The 19331-nt window shown below is 43.0% G+C and overlaps 1 protein-coding gene across 1 annotated transcript; it reads right to left on the bottom strand.

Annotated features, from left to right (window-relative positions):
- Nucleotides 1–469: 469 nt before the first annotated feature.
- On the bottom strand, nt 470–19327 carry GFRAL (GDNF family receptor alpha like). Its single transcript, XM_083606251.1, has 10 exons — nt 18313–19327; nt 13558–13692; nt 10088–10237; nt 8530–8928; nt 6622–6672; nt 5891–6221; nt 4249–4502; nt 3586–3681; nt 3135–3216; nt 470–2055 (listed from the first exon to the last, which is right to left on the bottom strand). The coding sequence occupies exons 1-10, from the start codon at nt 18332–18334 to the stop codon at nt 1929–1931; spliced, it is 1647 nt and encodes a 548-aa protein (XP_083462377.1). The 5' UTR covers nt 18335–19327; the 3' UTR covers nt 470–1928.
- Nucleotides 19328–19331: the final 4 nt, after the last annotated feature.

The raw sequence follows: 19331 nt of genomic DNA, 5'->3' as shown, positions 1-19331 counted from the left end.
ACAAGTCCATTGGATGCTGCCCTGTGTTTTTAAAATGCGATCTACTCAGCACGTTTTGGTCATTTTCTTCTGATGACATCTTCCCTAGCTGTCACACACACACACACACACACACACACACACGAGAGAGAGAGAGAGAGAGAGAGAGAGAGTGCTTAATGCCAAAATAGTATTCTAAGTGTTTTTGTTTGTTTGTTTGTTTTCAGTTGCCACCAGCATTAGAGTCTCTTTTGTCCCCCACCCTGTGGGGAAAATTTCACAATGGATAATCTTGCCTCTCTGCTCTTTTGACTTTTGGGTGCTGCCTTTCTGCTTAGTGTCTGCTTTCTCCTTACTTGATGGTGCCAATGGAGCTACACAGCTAGAAGAGATTCAACATATCTTTGTCTAGTCTTTGTTTCCACAGCTAGAAAGGATCCACCACTCCCATAGCAGCACTTGTGAGATGAATTCATACATCATTATAACATCACTTTTGTTTATTTTTAATAGCAATAAAAAAAACCTACACCAATGACTCAATAACTCTACAAGAAGTGTATTTTGCTGCTTCAGCTATTTCCCAAAGTAAACCTGTATCTCAGATTAAGGCTCCTTTCCCCTTTTAGTAGAATAGATACAAAGCACAGTCAGGAGGTGTTTGGCCAAACCAATTATCAAGCAGACAGTACAAAGCGGGAGAGGTGGTGGAAGGAGGGAATTAGGGGAGAAATCCCCTAGCTCAGAGATAGCATATATCCTGAATCTGAAAAGCATCCTGGTGCAGATTTGCTAAAAGAGATTCTGCACACCAGTGTTAAAGCATAAAACTTGAAAGGGTCCTAATGCTTAGAAAGGTTTGCTGGTTGAAAAGGCCTCATTACAATCCCAGCAGGAGACAGAGCAGATTTGTAGTGCTTTTACGAAATAGCATATCAAACGAAGAACTGCAAAGGGTCAGTAAAATTAGCCCAGCCATATGAAGACCACAGTGGTACCACTCCTTTCCATGCCACTAGTATGATGTGAGAAGGTTACTTGGGCCACCCCAAAGGATCCTCATGCCATGGTTTATTTGCGTGCCAGCATAAAACCTTAGGAAATTGCATTACCGGGGGAAGTTGCTGCTGCGCCTCTCAGATTTCCTTGTGGTGCAGGAAGGAGCAGGGTTGCAGCAGCCCCTGTGCCAGAAGTGTAACACAAGTCCTGGGATTTAGGTTTTAGCATTTGCATTCCAACTGCAATGTGATATACATGCAGGGCTAATGCACATTTGGGCTGGGCCTCAAATGTAGATATTTGTATGTTTTTGGCGTTTGGTAAGTTTCGCAACTTGTTTTCCTGTGCATTGGACTAAAATGTGACCCACTCTCTCAGCTTAGAGCTGCAAATATGATTAAATAAGAGATGCGATCTGGCAAAATACTTTTTTGTATATTAATGGACAATAGACTTTGTCATGGTAAAGAGTTAAAAACCTTCATAGGTATTAATAAACTAGGGCCTGGAACTGGAAAGGAATGAAAGGGCACTTTCAATATGACTTGGCCGTCTCAAAAGCAATAGAAGTACACCATAATGTTGTACTCTATCCATGAGAATTTCACTGACATTTTCTCTTCCCTGTGATAATTTTCAAGTGCAATTTCTTTCCTCACTGACTGCTCGAGAATGGTTGAAAAAATGGAGAGGAAATTTTCAACACAGCGGTATGGCAAATGCTGGGCTGGAAACATGTCATGGCCGAAAGGGGACATCCTGTAGTATATCATATGTCTCAATCTTAAATTCAACACAGCAACACAGTACTGAGGCAAATAAAGCAATTACAACTCCAGTGGTGTCCTTTCTTGTAGTAAGTTGCCCAGTGTTTGCTGAAGTGGAACAGCGGTATTACAGGCCATGTGTTCTCTGAAGAGAAGTTTCATGGCATATGAGCACCAGGTTGGCTAACGAGAAGAGCCTGAAATAGCATTATCGACGCAGTCGGTGATCCACGGTCGTCGAGGCATCATGAGCTTCTCGGATAAATGGGCTGGCGAAACAGTCTTGGCCTGATACACAGTTGTGCAAGCTCTGAAAACAAACAAATGTGTGTTGCATTAACATCATTCTCTATACCCATGAAACACGAGCTACACAATCTACTTGACCGAAATCAATAGCCATTATCACTTGCTGTGTAAATGTTGGGTATGACCCAGTCACAGTTAAGCACTTTGAGCTCCCTTTGATTCCCAGAAGAAAGTTAAACATACAGCCTGTCATTGAAATAAATCCACTGAACATTAACTGGATGGTGCGCCTTCTGTTACAGGGCAGCTGGTGTCTTTTAGGTCATAAATTGTAAGTGTTCCTCCTTAACTGCTGTTTTATTTTATTTTTTAAAGTGTGGAGAATGGATGTTTTTGCTGAGGGCCAATTTTTCTGTCAGAACTACATGCTTATGGTGGGTGGCGCCAAAGCCATAAATGGGTGGAGCTTGAAGGAATGCATAAATATTCTCTATGCCACCCAATTTTCTCTCTTGCATGGGTGTAGCTGGGGTGGGGGGCAGCTGCCCCCTAATCAAGTAAATAAATAAAAATACTTAACTAAAAGTAGAAATAATCAGAATATTTGAACTAGAAATGCTCACTGAGGTCACTTGGATGATGTTGTGCCATATTCTGGCGATGCAATTGGTAACCCAACTGAGTGACAGGCATGGCATCCACAAACTGACCAATCGCATTGCAGGTAGCTCGGTTCTGGAACAGGATAGGTGGGTGTCCTGCTCCCACCCCCAACATAAATCCTGGCTACACCCATGTTCTCTTGCATTCCATACAGGGGACGGGACTGTATTATGGTTCTGAACTTTATTTTACAGTATAAAATAACACTTTTTCCTAAATTTAAGATTACAGTTTGACTCAGCACATACTGCCTTATCTGATACATGCAGTACACAATTCATTTCATTTCTTATTCAGTTCATGTGCATTCCTCATGTGTCTTTTCTATTTTACTGGCAATAGTGAAACTCTCCGTTTGTCTTGGAACCAAATAGGAAAAGGGTTCCGCAGGATTCAGAAGCCACACACTATGGAAACAGGACGTTCTCACACATTTCCTGCGAAGCCCTGCATTCCCCACACAAGCATTGCAATTACCTGGTCTTTAACAAAGTCAGCAGGATTATCGCCAGCACCAAGATTATGCAAGAGGTGTATATCATTATAATGATTGTGTCCGCTAAAAATTAAATTATGGAAACAGAATTAAAACATTGATCAAAGAGTATTTTATGCAGTCACTATAGTACAAATTAAAACCAAATATTCACTGTCCTCAGCTTAATATCTCCTAGGGTCTTGATCACCATATTTCATTTTTTCTTTCAGCTTCTAAAAACTATCCCTGAAGGAGGTTTCTATGTTAAGTTTGCTTCCAGGATTCTTAATAATAATATTTAAAAGTTTGGTTTGATTCCTTTCCTTGACCCCTTGATTGGTGCTTTTTTTTTGTTTTCTTCTGTGGGAGCCTATGCCTCTCATAAAATTGTGGCTCTCCAGTGACCTTTATGGGAGCTTTTTCATTTTTTTTATAAAAAGCCAAACTTACTGTACAATGAAGACCGTTCTCCAGTTACAGGAAGTATTTTTCCAGGTAGAACCATACGTGATGAGTAAAGGTCAGCTTTTCCACCTGATATCTGAGCTGTAAATTGAAGAGGATATAAAAAGAGAGCAATTGTGTGAAAGCCAGCAGAGCCTGCAACAAATGCTGGATTGTGAAGTGCTTCTGTCCAGGATTCCACCCTGTCATCTGGGCCCTTTTTCAGGATACTTCATTCCACCTCCTCTCAGATTTCTGTCCCTTTGCCTACTGCCGCAACAGCCAGCCAGTAACCTGTGCCAACGGAGCATCTTCAGTCCCCATTGGGTAATTAAAAAAACACAAATTCTTGTAGAGTTTTTCCCCCTTAAATGTTTTGTGTACTTCTGCAACTCTTGAGAATCCTCTAAACCTGCTGATGCCTTGCTTTTGTGTGTGCCTGGTGCCAATTTTGCTAGAATTCCCATTTTATCATAAGGCCATTAAAAAACAGGAATCTTTTTCCCCCTGTTAGCAGATGAAGCAAACTTTAAGCTGCAAATGGTTAACTGGTTGACTCATTCATTCGTTCCCACATAATGGGACCTCCTGGCAAAGGTACAAGGCAAATTGTAAGGCCTGGGCAGGTTGATTAAGAGAGAGGTGCTCCTTTGGGTTAGTTCAACTTACTGAAGCAGGATTTGCTGTGGAGGATATGATGGAACCACTTGCATGCAGTCTGCTTAGCTAGTGGCGTTGTGTCACAGGTACACTCGACTCCTCGAAGGACAGACCCCCACATTCCGACATAAGCAGCTCGGCACTCATCACTGTCAGAACACATCAGATCATTTGCATTCAAAGATTCGAAACAAGCTTTATCTTCAAGGCATTGTCGGGCGAAGGGTTTTAAACACTTAGATGTAAATGCTTCATACTTGGCCCTGTGGAAAGAGAAATGTGTATGCATTTTATTCTTCCTGGTATTCCCTTTCATCTGGGACACGGGTGGCGCTGTGGTCTAAACCACAGAGCCTAAGGCTTGCCGGTCAGAAGGTCAGCAGTTCAAATCCCCGCGACTGGGTGAGCTCCCGTTTCTCGGTCCCAGCTCCTGCCAACCTAGTAGTTCGAAAGCACGTCAAAGTGCAAGTAGATAAATAGGTGCCGCTTCGGGAAGGTAAACGGCTTTTCTGGTTCGCCAGAAGCGGCTTAGTCATGCTGGCCACATGACCCGGAAGCTGTACGCCGGCTCCCTTGGCCAATAAAGCGAGATGAGCGCCACAACCCCAGAGTCGGTCATGACTGGACCTAATGGTCAGGGGTCCCTTTACCTTTACCTTTATTCCCTTTCATGTATAATTCAGGGAGAGCTGAAGGATAGATTAGCAAATAACAAAATGAAAGAAAAATGAAGAATTTCTTGTAAGTGACAAAACAAGGGACATATAGCTTGGACATGTTCATACCCTAAAGCGTCATACCCTCAATGGGGAGCAATGTTTGGGAAGTTGAAGCTGGGGAGGTGGGTTTAACATCTTCCCCGCCTCCATGTGCTATGATCCTCAAAATCGAAGATAAACAAGAGACATTGCTGGGTGAATGGCACATAATAAGCTGTAACTTGACCCTAACTCTGCTCTCAATGCAAGCCTAGAACTTTTAGACCTTGAATGGTCCTGTCTGCTACTGGCGGCCCAGTCCTGTCATCTCCTATGGCTTTATTTGCCTGCAGTGTTTTCAGTGTTAATCTGTATGCACCTCTATGTTAAATTATGCATATTGATTATTTTTACATCTGTGTAGATGTGCTCATGTGCTTTAGCATTAGAGTTATGTCATTGGAGAGGCAACAGGAACAGCAGGAGAGGTATCAGCAGCAGGGAAGAGTGTATCAGCCTTCTGAAGCTCCTGCTAAGATCCCAAATCCTTTACTCCGCTGAGTATCTCCAGGACCAGGATGAAAATGCTACTAAAAAGCACCAAGTCCCATGACCAGCCTTGGGGGTAACACAGTCTTAAAGTGCAATATCTGCCGGTTTGACCACCTTGCAGTGATTGGATTATAGGGTGCATATTCAATAACAGTTAAAATGTACATGTCCTGCAAAAGATCTATATGAATTTCCTGAATGACAGAGATGGTTAGGAGGAAGGCTTAAATCACAGAAAAACCCTCTTACAGCTTTTGCTTGTGGTGTAGGTTGGAAAGCAAACATTATTTGGTGCATTGTGAATGAGCAAATAAATAAGAGATCATCTTGGGCTCCTTGTGCATTTTTATATTAAACACACATGTGCCAGCAGTCAACCAAAAATGTGTATTTCCACTTACCAGCAGATCTCGTTTCTTTGGCATGTGTCAATTACACTGAGGCATGAAGGAGCTGGGACCATATTGACTCCACATAGTGTGCCATGAAGGAATCCCTTGGCTTGGCGGCAGTTTTCATCTGACGGCATGCAATCACAAAAGGTCAACAGCAGGGCTACGTTCAAAGGCATGTTTTCATAGAAGGACCGCAGAGCTGCTTGGCATCGATTCCAATTGCACTGTGTTGCATTAGCTTGGCAGGCTTGAAGGTAGCGAGATAGTTGTCTGTTACAGACTCCGTCATTGACACAGTCCACTTTGACTTGGAAGCAGGAGCGCAGGTGTTTGTATTCTGAGGAAACAGCAAAGTGTTCACAAGACGATAGAGATAGGGGTACGAGGAGTGATTTTGCAAGCACAATAGTTCTCCAACTCTCCCTTGAATTTTTTACATGGTGGTCACTCTACTATAGGCAACCCATTTCTATTTGCATTTTCTGAAAAAAACATTCATTCTGTCATACATTGGGGTGGTGAACTTCAGGCCTGGGGGCTTAATATGGCCCTCCAGACCTCTCAGTTTAGCCCTTGTAACTTTCCCTAGCCCATCACGGTTTCCAGCTCTTGCAATGAGCTTGCAGTGTCTCATTCTGCACGGGGTCAGGAAGCTGGATTACTCATAATTTATGTGGGCCACAAAGCTGAAATCGATACAGGGTATAGAAATGTTTAAAAAGTAGGCTAATGTTTACCATAGTTTGAAAGAGACGATGACTTCCACTGTGATTTTATTTTCAGGTGATCTACAACGAAGGAGATACATATTATACGGATTACATGTTGTAAATTAATTGCAGATTTGAAATGGAAGCAGCAGTTTGCAATGAAACCCAACGCTAAGAAAAAAATGATGATCAGGTTATTTGACGGCCTTTAGCAGAGGCATTCCTAGTTTAGAGCAAAGGTGGGGCTCATGTTGTTTGACTCCAGCTTCCATCAACCCCAATAGCCAAAGACAACGTTGGAGTGTGGAGCACAGAGTAACATCAACCTTACCTTTTCACCAGGCTTGGTGTCAGTAATCAGTATATTCAGACAGCTGATAGGACCCATGGATGGGGAGGGGTCCTCCATAGACTGCAGACACCAGACTGTTACCTGCTGGTTTCTGCTGGTGGCAGCAAAGATGATCTCCCTACCATCTTTGTTCATGTTGTTTGCATGGTCAGATGAGGCCTTTTATGTTTCATTTTTAAAGGCTAAACACTTCTGAGCATTGCCATTGGGATGGATGGGAACTGTAGCTTGCCATAGCTCCTGATTCAGTGAACAGGGCAGGAGAATAGATGCAAACCATATGAATTTAAAGCATTGTCTGATATTGACTCACATGCACTGATTGCATAATGCAACAGCTGCAAGTGTTGGGACAAGTGTTGTTCATGTCAATTGCTGACTCCTGCACCTGCTGTTTCCTCTTAGCATTTACACATCAGCTTCAATTTTATCTGAATTGCCTAGAAGAAATCCAAACATAGGAGTAACAACATAACTGAGTAAATGATGTTTGAGCTACAGCGAGCTACAGCAACGTGGAATTAAAAACAGAGGGAAGGCAAATAACTCTCTGTCTTTGGGCTTAGGTACACAGTCCAGATTCAATGGTTATTTGAGGAGGTATCTAGCTGAGGCAACAAAATTATCTATAAAAAGAATGGATTAACGCAAGAACATGAGAAAGCCCTTCTGCATCGGGCCAAAGACCAATCTGTTCCTGCAATCTGTTCTATCCATGCCCAACCAGTTGCCTATGACATACCCTCGAAGTGTCCCAATTTTCCAGGGACAGTCCCAGAGTTACAGGAGCCATCTTGGTTTCTGATTTGACCCCAGAATGTCCAGGTTTTCCCTTTTCCTTCCCTCTATGTCTTGGAGAGCAATTATAAGTGCTGGAGAGATCAGACTACCCCTTTGTCCTTTTTGGAAACAGAAACCTTTGGTGTGTGTTTGTGTGTCTGTAGGTGCAAAAACAGAGTCCTGTTTATACCAAAAATAAAATACTTGCACCAAATGAAGGAAGCTGGCATACAAAGCCCTTCCTATAATTTTGAAGGAAAATGTAACCAATCCACTTGGTTACATCCTCCAACACTGGAGGTGGAACACAGACTTCACGGCTCGTGGCTCCTGATCTTCCATGGATGTATCTACTCCTGTCCAAGTTAGTGGCCATCTCTACATCTCTTGTAGGATTCTAGGGTGTTTCCTGCCACATTGTGGCTGACTATGTTTGATCCTGCATGGAAGACCTTGAGAACAATGCAGCAGAAGTTAGTTGTGATGCCACAACTTGACACATATTTGCACAGAAGCAAGTCACGTCGATTTCAGCAGTCCAGTCTTATGCATGAGAACCTGTAAGCAATGCACACAGAGGTCACTGGGACTCCGTATAAGCATGATAACTTCGGGCTTGGATTTGTGGGCAGTGGTGTCAACAGGGAGAACCCCAACCCAACCCACCACCAGTTTTTCTGCATTTTTTTTAAATTAAAATGTAAAAAGTGGCGCTTTGTGCCATCAAACCTATTCATTTCAAGGTTGCTAGGAACAGTATCTTTGAACTGGTGTTATTGAAGAGATCACTCTTCATCATTTACCTGCATCAAAGCCTGCATAGGTTTCCTCCTGAATGGCAGAAGCTTGGTATTCCTGGGTGTATTGTACGCATGTGTTGTTAAATATATGCTTCCATATTTTAGTGCATCTTTTATGCAGTGGTTCTGGGCATATGCAGCTCCCCAGGACTGTTCTCCTTAACTCCTTCCATGCTGTGAGGCATTGCTGTACCACCACATGGAGGCTACAGTTTGCTACTTTGGTTCTGCACATTCTCTGGAATTTCTTGTACGGCAAGAAACAGGTGTCATCTCCTCGGCATATTTCCTTTGCAACCGCGCAGTCGGTTCCTAACATGCCTGGGTGCACCGTCTCTTGCAATTTTGTCTGTGGCAGGAATCCTAACTGGACATCTGTGCTCATGTAAAGCTTCGATTTCCCTGTGCAAAAGAGAATTTGCGCGCAAAGTCAGTAGGATAGATCATGCTCACGGCTGCATCTTTCAAATGCAATCAGGCTGACTGTAAAAACTGATAAGCAAAGGAGCAGCTACATGAATTGTGCTTTTATTTCCCCCCAAATGATTATTTGGGATGGTACCAGGGCCAACCCAAGATATTTTGCTGCCTGAAGCGGAGGATGATATTTACAAAAAGCCAACTAAACTGGAAAATGAATCTGACTTTTGACACTGTCCTCCGCACTACACCTGAAGATAGCAGGCTAGCTATGGGAGTGCAGGACTGGTCATGCGAAACACACGTTTCTGTCCTTACTGCATTTTTAAGCATCTGCTGTCTGAGGCGAATGCCTCACTCTGCCTATTTGTGAGGCTGATCCAGGATAGAACCTTCTCTACAGCAGCACCTAAGGGTGGAATTATGCCTCGTGGTGTGCTCTTAGCTCTCACTTTTTCTTCCTTCAGATATTAATTGAAGACTAGTCTTTTCCTCTCTGCTTTTTTATGTTAATCAAGATGGTAGCTGGAGTCCATAACCCTGTCATTTTGCAGGGTTCATTGCTGGTCTTAAAAGGTTGATGAATTGGCTTGGATCCTAAGGGAAGTTCATGGAAGGAAGTCCCCCTCCCCTCCTCTCCCCTCTTGCAGCTTCCTGTGCCCCCCTGAAAAACCTGAAAAGCTGAGTGTGGGGGGTTCTTGGGGAGAAGGGAATAATCCACTGGTTTTGTCTGGATTTGAATGGTACTTTATTTGTCTTGAATTTTGGACTCCGGTGACTACTATAATTGCTTAGGAAAGTCACAGTCTCCTAATTAGAGGTCGAAGATCCATATAATATTTGAATCCGATAGTTTGTCAAAGCTAAACCTCTAAGCCATAATGAACATAAGAGCATAACAAGAGCTCTGCTGCATCAGACCAAAGCTCAGCATCCTTCTTCCCCCAGTGGTAACCCAGATGCCCATGTCCATCATGCAAGCAAGACATGACCTCTCCCTCAATCATTCCCCAGCAAATGGCTGAGAGCCTCTGATCCTCAAAGTACCATACGGCTCCCATTTCTAGCAGCTGTTAATAGCCTTATCAGGGCCATGATTACACTACATTATTTTGTTCTAGAGAAGAAAATAATCTGTTACCTTTATTCCCAAAACATTGCTTGCCAAGCAACGCTGTAGTGCTGCAGTTATCGTTAGTGCAGGTGCAGTCTTTAAATTCTGGGAACTGGTCAACTAAGAACTTGACTGTTTTATTACAGTTGGTTGAATCTTTTACTGTGTAGTTGTTGCCTGGATTTCAAATGCAAGAATGAGTCTTAATACTTTCATTAATGTTATTATATCTATTTATTTATATCTTGCCTTTTCAACTAACTTTTACTCGGACTAGACCCATTGAAATGAATGGACCTGATTAGTCATGGGCATTCACTTCAATGGGTCTAGTGGGAATAAACATTGTGACCCAATATAAACTACGGTATGAAGTAGTTTGTATGAAAGGAATCCCGTAGCACCTTAAAGGCTTGAAATTTGAGTGGCTCAAAAGCTTTCATGGACTAGGTACCATTTCACTGGATGAAGTCATCTCTAGTCTATAAAACCCTAGACCACCACAAATTAAGAACACTCCGACAGAACATGTCCCTGTGAGTACGTACGTGTAGATGCCCCCATTTTCTTTTTCAAAGTTAAAATCCTATTGATTCAACCCCACACTCCACCTCTGGGCTAGCATATTCCTTGGGTGTAGCTTTTAAGAAAGAGCTCTCTGCGTGTTCAGTCCTGTCTGCTGAACTGGAAAGTGGAACGGTGTATATGTACTTCTTCTGTGGATGATCAAACACTCTCTCCATTAAGTATTTTCTCAACAGTTTCCAATTATCAGTAAATGTGCTGTGTGTATCTAAGAGGGATTACTTTTAAAAAAAATGTGGGGGGAAGTTGCTGCACTGTTACCTGAAGTGTGGAACATTTTGGTTGCTGTTTTTTTACTATCACGTTTTTCTATGTGACTACCATTTTACTATGTGACTACTGATGGCAAACACATGAAGTGGTGGTTTTCTCACTCAAAATACCCATGTCATGGACACCATCCTGAAAGATGCTGTTTCATACTGCATCACTTGCTTTGTGGCCTCTTGGTTGCATTTGGAAAGGATGCAAAATGTACTTGCTCAGGGGGACATTTTAGTTTTTGCTTTTTTAAAAGACTCAGACACTTGTTGAAAATATAAGTGCCAACCCACCCCTATCTTTTCACTTTTTGTGTTAACATCTGGCCTCCAGGAGAAAGATCAGCAGCTACTGAGAATTCAATTATCAACGTCACAAGACTTTCATGTAATCTGTGCATGTTTAGGACATGTGCTAAATTGGTGTACATTTCTTTTACAAGTTTCATGAGGCTGATTCAGTCTGTTGATTCAGCTGTTCAATTAAAATGCCAGAATTTCATTTATGTAGGAGTTGGATTTTTTTTAAAAAATAATAGTTTCCTGTTATTGTTGAGCAGAGTAACTCTTAGCAACGTAGATTCACTCAAATGAAAAGTATGAGATTTCCCCTTTGTATATATTATACTGTAGATACTACTACTTTGGGGATTTAGTATAGATTCTATTAACTTTAAACTGGAAACTGACACGGGGACAAACAGAAGAAGACACCTTCACCCCGGTATGGCTCCCCTTTATCACATACACAGCCCAACAGGACAACGACAATAATCCACCAACAGCATACAAATCAATATGGCTAACCTGATCCAAAACACCCACCCACCTCACTCACACACGAAAACAAAGATCACCACAGCCAATCACAAACAAACAATCACACCCTAGGCCAACCCCAACCTCTCTCACCACCAAAGGAACACAAGTGAACAACACAAGCACGCTGACACCAAACTCTACATACATTAAGCATAATAGAAACACCGCTACCCGACCCCACCCCCATCCATCTCCCCTCCCTCCACCCCCCTTTCTTTTTTTCTTTCTTTTTTCTTCTCTCCCTAATGCCTCATCAAATGAAACGGATTTGTAAAAATGTTACATGGAAGAAAAAAATACGAGGCATTACACTTACACTGTAAAGCAAGAAAACCCTTAATAAAATATATATATAAAAAAACTTTAAACTGGCTGTATATCTTAGCCTAACACCTAAGTCTGACACGCTATAGGTTATATCTGTCAGTAAGTGTAAGGAAATGGTTCAGAAGAACATCAAGAGCTATATTCTGGGGTGGGGATGGGGAAAGATGGAGTCTCAAATGTATTACTGAACTTAAGGAGCAACCCATAGGATCAGAGCCATGGATCCTCATCTTAAAAACCACTTACCGTAGATTTCCCCCCATTTTTTTGACAAAGTAATTATGTATGATCACACTCTGTTACAAAGCTTTTAATTCCAAACCTCTGCAAACAAACAGCCCCTCCAGGTAGTCTATTTGTTGAACATTCATTATTCTTTGTGCTCATGATGTTATCGGGTCAATTGTATGCATTACTTGGAAACCATTTGTGCCAGCAAAAGTGTTGCAGGCTCAGTTTGATTTGTAATAGGTGCATGCCTCGTAGTTTCCTGCTGAAATTCTGTATTCCTTTTGCCTCCTTTTATAAATTTCCCAACAATAGGCATCTCCCCACTCACCCATGTGACTGTGTCTATACGTGTGGCGCCAGGAAATAAATCAATCAATGTAAACTGCAAAGAGGGCAAAGAGGGCTTGAAAAGAATGGGGAAACTGCAAAAATGGCACAAAAAGAGCTGGAAAACCACTAGCAATCCCAGGAGCCTTTGCACTGACCTTTGAGGCCTGTGGAAATTTGGATATTAAGAACGTAGGTTTGGAGGGAGCGATTGTAGTGGAGTTTGGTGGATTTTGAAACAAAGCAGTGTTTTTAAAGGTTTTTTTTAAGGGTTTCCAGAGGTTTAGAGGGAATTTACAAGTCTTTTAGATGGTGTTCCCCACTATGTGTGATTTCAGGTATACACATGGTACCCAGGAACATAACCCCTGCTGAACTGGGGAGACTCCTGTATTCACAAAATGTATAGGGAATGCTTTAACAACTTTTATTTCATGGAAACACATCCCTGGGGCTATCTGCACACCTTTGTCCACCCCTCCCCACCCCTGAACATTTTTTTTTGTATGATCAGAATTAGCCCACATGCAATGGCGTTTTCTCCTTATTAACTGTATTTAATACTTCAGTCCCTGTTTTCATTGAGTATGTAGTCAGTTGCAAAGAAGTAGAGTTTAGCAACCTGCTCAGCAATTCATTGTGTAAGCAGGAGCTCCGGCAGGCATATGCACCTCTCAGTCTATAAGATCTTTCACATTAATTTCAATGAATGTGGAATTAGGCATGGAAGGGTGTGTTTCTATGGAATGCTCCCTCCATTTAAGTGTGTGGTGATGATGCCCAGCTCCATAGGGGTACAGGAAATGAGCTCTCCTACCACATGTCTGGGAAATGAAGAATTCCCTTTTAAAATTCAGTTCAGTGTTCATTTTAATGGAAGCTGATTAGACAAGGAATGCTGGTTCTCTGAAATCACAGAGCAATCTATGGCTTCTCTGTAGTTACCTGAAATGCAACAAACTTCTTCAAGCAAAGCCCAGACACTTTCACATCCATTTCCTGCAGCTTCACATCTCTCTCTCAGCTCTTGGCATCTGGATGTCTGGAAAGCAGTTACATGCATGGAATGTAGTACCAGCACTGCAAAACAGATAATATAACCTTGGTGATAAGCAGTGGTTCCTTTGCATTTCTACCCAATGTTTTATTGTAGAGAGCATGGAAGGGTAAAGGAGATACACAAGGTTACCCATGCTGAATTTCAGATACCCCTGTTTAGATCCGTCAAGGAACAAGGAACTCAGTCTTTTTTCTAAGCAGACTAAGCTCTCTTCTCTTTCACCTTTGGTGTTTCTCCATTCTGCACTTCACTCCAATTGCCATTGTTCTTGCTTCAGTCTGAGCTTCACTATTTCAAAGGGAGGTTCTAGAGCAAACTTTTAATCTCATGGCTTTGAAAATGTTTATGTGTGCATAATTAGTTTTGTTTTTTAATTTATTTTAAAAAAACATATTTTACAGGGATTTTCAATACAGGAAAAAATGACATATTATAGTAACAGACTATCAATAATTAAGAAAAAAATTAAATATGTCAATATATGATATACCACATATACAGAATATATATATATATATATATATATATATATATATATATATGACGCGGGTAGCGCTGTGGGTAAAACCTCAGCGCCTAGGACTTGCTGATCGCATGGTCGGCGGTTCGAATCCCCGCGGCGGGGTGCACTCCCGTAGTTCGGTCCCAGCGCCTGCCAACCTAGCAGTTCGAAAGCACCCCCGGGTGCAAGTAGATAAATAGGAACCGCTTACCAGCGGGAAGGTAAACGGCGTTCCGTGTGCTGTGCTGGCTCGCCAGATGCAGCTTGTCACGCTGGCCACGTGACCCGGAAGTGTCTGCGGACAGCGCTGGCTCCCGGCCTATAGAGTGAGATGAGCGCACAACCCTAGAGTCTGTCAAGACTGGCCCGTACGGGCAGGGGTACCTTTACCTTTATATATATATATATATATATGCACATGTGTCAGAGCCGCCCGAGGTCCCAGCTCACAAAGGACCAACGCTGCTTCGTTGTTAAGTACAAAAGTCTTTATTGAAGTTCAGTTTCACTTCCAGAGCCGCAGCGTCTCTACGTCTCAACTCTCAGACCGCTGATGCTCCCCCAGACACCAATTTAAGACTCTAGCCTTACTCCACCTCTTCCTCTGTTCTTTCCGCCTCTGGTTCTGCCTGTCCGTTGGGGTCTCGCCCTTTCTAGACTCTTCTGACGCTGAATCCCCTGAGCCTTCCCCCTCCCTCCGGAGGGCTTTAGGAGCTGGTTCCCCATCCGGGTCTCCTGCTGTCCCCCGCGCCTGTACATTTGAACTTGGCGCGCGCGCCCAGCCAGCAGCTTTCCTCCTGACTGTTTCACTGCTGCTGTCACTGCTTCCCCCTCTGGGGGGGCTAGCTGCAACTGACCTCCCCTCCGTTGGAGGCGTGGTCAGCCCTGAATCACTTTCTCTCCCCGCTGGAGGAGACGCTGGCCCTGACACATGTGACTCTTCCCCCCCACTACGCTCTGGTGGGGAAACTGGTCCTGATCCCCCGCTGCTGCTTTGGGGTTCCCCACTGGCTCCTTGTTTCTGGTGCGTCCCCCCTGGGACCCCCCTTGCCCTGACCGTCGGCGCCCCCTTCTGGGAATCTTCTGATTCGCTGGAGAAGCTCATGGAATCTCTCGGGCCACTGTCATACTCCCCTACGCTGCCCTCGGATTCTTCCCCTTCGTTCTCCATTTCCTCTCTCCCCTGTGCTCCTGCTCCTGAGCCCCTGACAACATGTGTTGTTATATTGTATACATCCAAGCTAACTTGTAGAGAGCACAGGTTCTAAAATGAGCTTTTCTAGGGCTCAAACCAGCTTGCAATTCATGCCTCTAGTAAGCCTAGCTACGTGGAAGGTTCTGCTGTTAATATGTCCATTAAGATTTTGGTGCTTGGGGAGATGAAGCAGATATAATGCATTGCACAGACAGCACTCTTAAAAGTCCCACTGCAAACAATGGGACTTTGAGTGCTGAGGTGCAGGTCTACTAGCTATTACATCAGGCAACAGCAGCAGGAAGCCAGCAGTTCCATCTGACTTCTCCACTCTCTCAGCTGTCATCTTGCAATTGCAGTTTCATCAGGAAGCAACAAAGACAGCTGTGTGAAATGGATCTCTTCCTCTTCCTCAGAAGATTAGAGTTAATAAGTAAAAATAATGGGATTGAAAAAAGTGGGTATTATGGGAACATCTTATTCATGTTCTGCAGCTTCCTATAGGCCTGCTTCTCTGTTCCTCCTCTCACCTACCTATCTCAAGCCAAAGGGAAAAGTCAACAGTAGTAACAATAGCTTTTCTTGTGGCCTGACATGCACTTAGACGTTCCACTCAGCAAACAAGCATGTGTTTGTTTAAACAAAACCTCCCTTTTTCAGATCTACTTGATAAGTTACCTTTCATAGTACCTTTAGGGTGATCTGCCACTGTACTGCTTACGGACTGGAACGGGTCATCACTCAAGCCTAAATACATTGGCTAGGTGTCACTCTTGGCAATCAATGAAATAAAATTAAATATCTACCACCATAGAGATAGCATTTTAGTGTGAAGCTGGCACCTGCTCTTCAACAGCTTGCTCTTTTCCAGCCATGCCAGGAGTGCATGAAAAATGTTCCAATCACACATTGCCTCTGGGAACAAGAAAGCCACGCGACTCATGAAGCGTCAACAGTCATGAGCATTTAAAGGATTAGCCATGTTCCACAGAGCACTAGTAACCTTGGGCACAAAAGAAGGAGCAACACACTGCTAAAGAGATGGGACAGAATGGGCTGAGTCAGACAAACAGTTTTGCATCCCAGTACACAATACATTCCCACTGGTAATAGAAATCTGAATGAAGTTTTGCTCTGCAATATGGTCGTAGAGACTGGTCAGCCATGTGACAGCTATGTGGTCCTTCAGTCATCTCACTTCGATTACATTTTCTTAGTAACTGCAAATGTCAATTTAATTGGGGATAAAGTCTGGCTATCTGACTCAATGATACATTGGGCAATAGATATTGGTCATAATATAATATAAATGTGGAAGCATGGGAACGATATGGAATATGGATATAATTTTACAGCATGCTCTGGTCTAAGAATGGGACACGGGTGGCGCTGTGGTCTAAACCACTGAGCCTAGGATTTGCCGATCAGAAGGTCAGCGGTTCGAATCCCTGCAAAGGGGTGAGCTCCCGTTGCTCGGTCCCTGCTCCTGCCAACCTAGCAGTTCGAAAGCACGTCAAAGTGCATGTAGATAAATAGGTACCGCTCCAGCGGGAAGGTAAATGGCATTTCTGTGCACTGCTCTGGTTCACCAGAAGCGGCTTAGTAATGCTGGCCACATGCCAGCTCCCTCGGCCAATAAAGCGAGATGAGCGCCGCAACCCCAAAGTCGGTCATGACTGGACCTAATGGTCAGGGGTCTCTTTACTTTACGGTCTAAGAGAAAATTATATGAAAATGATATATTGATGGTACCTAACACTGAGTTAATTGACAAAAGAGGAAGAAGGTTCTTTTTATCATATGTGGTGGTCCTGTAGTAAGGTTAAAGCTTACTGGGAAATGATATATAATGAGTTGAAAAAGATGTTTAAAATAACATTTGTAAAAAGACCAGAAGCCTTCCTTTTGGGAATTATAGGGACAGAACTACCCAAACTGTATAGAAATTTATTCATGTATGCAACAACAGTGGCATGAATGTTACTTGCCCAAAAATGGAAAGAAGAAAAAGTCCCAGCAAAAGAAGAATGGATAAAAAAACTTATGGAATATGCAGAAATGGCAAAACTTATTAGAAAACAGACTTTTTATAAAAGAATGGAAATGGTTTATTGAATATTTACAAATAAACTGTAAACAGATAGGAACATTGGCAGGATTATTGTAATAACCTGCAGTTTTATAAGAGTATATATTTATAGTAGATGAATAAATGAGCAAATTAAGTTAATTTGGATATGCAGAAAATATTAAAAACAAATTTAAGGAACCACAGAAAGAGGGGGAAGGAAGTCAAGTTTTGAAATGTTGAAATTATTGTAAAATTATTGAAATGTATAAAATTGAAAATAAGAATAAGAATAAGAATAGGTGGCTATCTGAATCTACTGAACAAAATCGCTCATGCTAAGAACAGTGGGCTGTGGTGGGATAGGAAACTGCCCTCCTCACTACAGACCTTTATTTGATCATATTCATTTCTTCACTTTTATATATTTAATTTTTATTCCACCCTTCGTCTGAGGACCACAGAGCTCTAAATTAGCACATTGCTTATATATTTTTTAAAGAAAATAGTTCCCCTTTACAGTCACAAAGACTAAAAGCAAAGTTTCTAAAAGCAAACAAAGCAGCTGCCATTTCAACAAGTTTATTATGTTTGAATAGGAGAGGAGCAGAGAAGGAGGAAAATAAAGTTTAACTTATAGCAAATGTGTGAGTACAAAGTCTGTCCTTTATATTGCATACAATAGGAGGGAGCAGTCCAATAAGTGGTAGGGACCATATGCAATGTCCAATTCTGTGCCCTCCAACAAGCAGATGAGACTGCGGTCCCATAGGCACACTTAATTCAGAACAAGCCCCAGTGAACACAGTGCGACTTACTTCAGAGTAAGCGTGTATAGGATTGGGTTCCACGAGGAAGAACTCTGCAGAACTTACCCAGCAACAGAATGGAGTTCATCGCGCAAGGCGGTCCTGAGCTATTGATGCGGAGCACAGTAAGCTGCAGGTTATCGCCTGATGCTCTCTGAAATCTCAAAACCTCCGAGTCGTTTCAGCACCACGCCGCGCTGGACAGCTCTCTCCCGGCTGCGTGCGATTGGTCCACCTTGGCGCTGAAAGAGTGAGCCCGTTCTGGTGGGACTCCCCTCCCTGCTCTCGCTTGCTTTAAGTATCCCAGAGAGATAGGAAAGCCAACCCTCCATTTCACACCTGTTGCAGATTTCCGGAGTATAGTAAAAGCTGCCCTGACAGTCGCTTACTACATACCTTGCTGCCTGCGAGTCCAGATGAATTACAGTCTTCTGAGCAAATGCCTGGTGAGGCAATAGTTCAGTCGTGATACCAAGTTAATGATGATAAGCAGAATTTCCTTCTGAAGATACCATTATTAGAGGGGTTGGGCTTCCCACTCCTTCAAAGCTAAAGAGAAAATCTTGCAGGTGGAAACCTGCAGGCGGCTGGCTGCTGTTTTCCAAAGTACCTTCTAAGGACCTTTAAAACCTGGTAGTTGCTGCAGTATCTGCTTCTCTGGGGTCCCAGGAAACCCTGGTGACATGAGAAGATGAGTTCATGCTCTAGCTGTGTGGGGCATACCAAAATAGGAGGGCACAACTCAATAAAGATGGGCTCACAGTGACACAAACATTTCTGAAGCTGAGTAGCAGAAGCCCACCTGTGAGACAGAGGGAGGTATAATGCATTAGATAAGGAGAAGTGGATGGGGGTCAGAACATTGGACTATCTAGTTCAGAAATGTTGATCCTGGCTAGCTGTGGCTCTCCAGGGTTTTAGTGGCTCTCCAAGCCCTACCTGCAGATGTTGGAAATTGATCCTGGGACCTACTGCATGCAAAGCAGATGTTCTGACCCTATGGCCCTACAGCTGTGGCTTTGGAAACGAAGAAAAGACCAAGAGAGAGAATAGCACAAAACTTGGAGCAAAGGATTGGATTCCTT

This window comes from Podarcis filfolensis, assembly GCF_964270895.1.
Source record: "Podarcis filfolensis genome assembly, chromosome: 3".
In the NCBI taxonomy this organism is placed as follows: Eukaryota; Metazoa; Chordata; class Lepidosauria; order Squamata; family Lacertidae; genus Podarcis; species Podarcis filfolensis.
The sequence above is the reverse complement of the archived record's forward strand: the minus strand, read 5'-3'. Positions and strand labels throughout refer to the sequence as shown.